At 52.0% G+C, this 2,592-nt stretch overlaps 1 protein-coding gene across 1 annotated transcript; it reads left to right on the forward strand.

The window, feature by feature from the left end:
• Window positions 1-1,968: 1,968 nt before the first annotated feature.
• LOC138671574 (high mobility group nucleosome-binding domain-containing protein 5-like) lies at window positions 1,969-2,361 on the forward strand. Its single transcript, XM_069759753.1, has one exon. It carries the CDS (start codon window positions 1,969-1,971, stop codon window positions 2,359-2,361), a length of 393 nt encoding a protein of 130 aa, XP_069615854.1.
• The last annotated feature ends 231 nt before the right edge of the window (window positions 2,362-2,592 follow it).

A 2,592-nucleotide genomic window follows, 5' to 3' on the forward strand; every position in this document is an offset into this window, starting at 1 on the left:
AGATGGAGAAGGGAAGAAAAGATGGAGAAGGGAAGGAGAAAAGATGGAGAAGGGATGGAGCAGGGAAGGTGAAGGGATGGAGCAGGAATGGAGCAGGGAAGGAGAAGGGATGGAGCAGGGATGGAGCAGGAATGGAGCAGGGAAGAAGGGATGGAGCAGGGAAGAAACAGGGATGGAGCAAGGAAGGAGCAGGGATGGAGCAGGGATGGAGCAGGGAAGATGAAGGGAAGGAAGAGGGATGGAGCAAGGAAGGAGCAGGGATGGAGGGAAGGAACGGGGATGAAGCAGGGAAGATGAAGGGAAGGAGCAGGGATGGAGCAGGGAAGGGGCAGGGAAGATGAAGGGAAGGAACGGGGATGGAGCAGGGAAGATGAAGGGAAGGAACGGTGATGGAGCAGGGAAGGAGCAAAGATGGAGCAGGGATGGAGAAGGGATGGAGCAGGGATGGAGCAGGGATGGAGCAGGGAAGATGAAGGGAAGGAACAGGGATGGAGCAAGGAAGGAGCAGGGATGGAGCAGGGAAGGAACGGGGATGGAGCAGGGAAGATGAAGGGAAGGAACGGGGATGGAGCAGGGAAGATGAAGGGAAGGAACGGGGATTGAGCACGGAAGATGAAGGGAAGGAACGGGGATGGAGCAAGGAAGGAGCAGGGAAGGGGCAGGGAAGATGAAGGGAAGGAACGGGGATGGAGCAGGGAAGATGAAGGGAAGGAACGGGGATGGAGCGGGGATGGAGCAGGGAAGGAGCAAAGATGGAGAAGATAAGGAGCAAAGATGGAGCAGGGATGGAGAAGGGATGGAGAAGGGATGGAGCAGGGGAAAAGGGAAGGAGCAAAGGTGGAGAAGGGATGGAGCAGGGAAGGAGGGATGGAGCAAAGATGGAGAAGGGAAGAAAAGATGGAGAAGGGAAGGAGAAAAGATGGAGAAGGGATGGAGCAGGGAAGGTGAAGGGATGGAGCAGGAATGGAGCAGGGAAGGAGAAGGGATGGAGTAGGGAAGGAGCAGGGAAGGAACAGGGATGGAGCAAGGAAGGAGCAGGGATGGAGCAGGGAAGGGGCAGGGAAGATGAAGGGAAGGAGCAGGGATGGAGCAGGGAAGATGAAGGGAAGGAACAAGGAAGGAACAGGGATGGAGCAAAGATGGAGAAGATAAGGAGCAAAGATGGAGCAGGGATGGAGAAGGGATGGAGCAGGGGAAAAGGGAAGGAGCAAAGGTGAAGGGATGGAGCAGGGAAGGAGGGATGGAGCAAAGATGGAGAAGGGAAGAAAAGATGGAGAAGGGAAGGAGAAAAGATGGAGAAGGGATGGAGCAGGGAAGGAGAAGGGATGGAGCAGGAATGGAGCAGGGAAGGAGAAGGGATGAAGCAGGGATGGAGCAGGGAAGGAGCAGGAATACGGATCACTGTTCAGGAAGTTTTCTGCGTATCTCGGCCATAAAAACGGACCTTATTTTCATATGTTAGGTGTGACGCTGGCCTTACTCAGCAGCTATTAACCATTTCCAGTTTTCTATGGTACAGCATTACAATGAATATGTAGAACTCAGATGCTATACTGTGTCTCATATGACTTTTTTTTACGCACCCATAGAACTGAATGGGTGAGTGTCCTCTGATTTTCAGAGGATTTTCGTGCACGTTGAGACTTTTTTCATGAGCAGATTCACTCGGTGAAAAAATATTAATCTCATCTGAATAACACTGGTTAAATGCGATCCATATTTTCATGAATATCACTTGGACAAAATACGATCAAGTGAATGAGCCCCGAAAGTGGAAACTTGAAGACAGACAAGGAACCTGCACATCTGCAGGGAAGGAGCAGGGAAGGAGAATGGATGGAGCAGGGAAGGAGAAGGGAAGGGGCAGGGAAGGAGCAAAGATGGCGAAGATAAGGAGCAAAGATGGCGAAGATAAGGAGCAAAGATGGCGAAGATAAGGAGCAAAGATGGCGAAGATAAGGAGCAAAGATGGAGAAGATAAGGAGCAAAGATGGAGAAGATAAGGAGCAAAGATGGAGAAGGGATGAAGCAGGGAAGGAGAAGGGATGGAGCAAAGATGGAGAAGGGATGAGCAGGGAAGGAGCAAAGATGGAGCAGGGATGGAGCAGGGAAGGAGAAGGAAAGGAGCAGGGATGGAGCAGGGAAGGAGCAAAGATGGAGCAGGGAAGGAGAAGGGAAGAAGGGAAGGAGAAGGGAAGGAGAAGGGAAGGAGAAAGGATGGAGCAGGGAAGGAGAAAGGATGGAGCAGGGAAGGAGAAGGGAATGAGCAGGGAAGGAGCAAAGATGGAACAGGGAAGGAGATGGGAAGGAGCAGGGATGGAGCAGGGAAGGCGCAAAGATAGAGAAGGGAAGGAGCAATGATGGAGAAGGCATGGAGCAGTGAAGGAGCAGGGATGGAGCAGGGAAGGGTTAGTGTTGTTCGTGAAGGATCCGATACAAAGAGCTGGATCTCTGCTGTGAATGAAAGGAGTCAGCTCTGCAGTGTGAGTGAGCCGAGTTTTTTTTCCCTTTCTTGGCTGGTGCCAGGGTCTAAGGGGTAACTTTTCTCCTCTGCAGCTTTATCAGGTTCAGGTTAGTGAACCCTGACTGTGA

The sequence above is a fragment of the Ranitomeya imitator genome, chromosome 3 (assembly GCF_032444005.1).
Source record: "Ranitomeya imitator isolate aRanImi1 chromosome 3, aRanImi1.pri, whole genome shotgun sequence".
Lineage (NCBI taxonomy): Eukaryota > Metazoa > Chordata > Amphibia > Anura > Dendrobatidae > Ranitomeya > Ranitomeya imitator.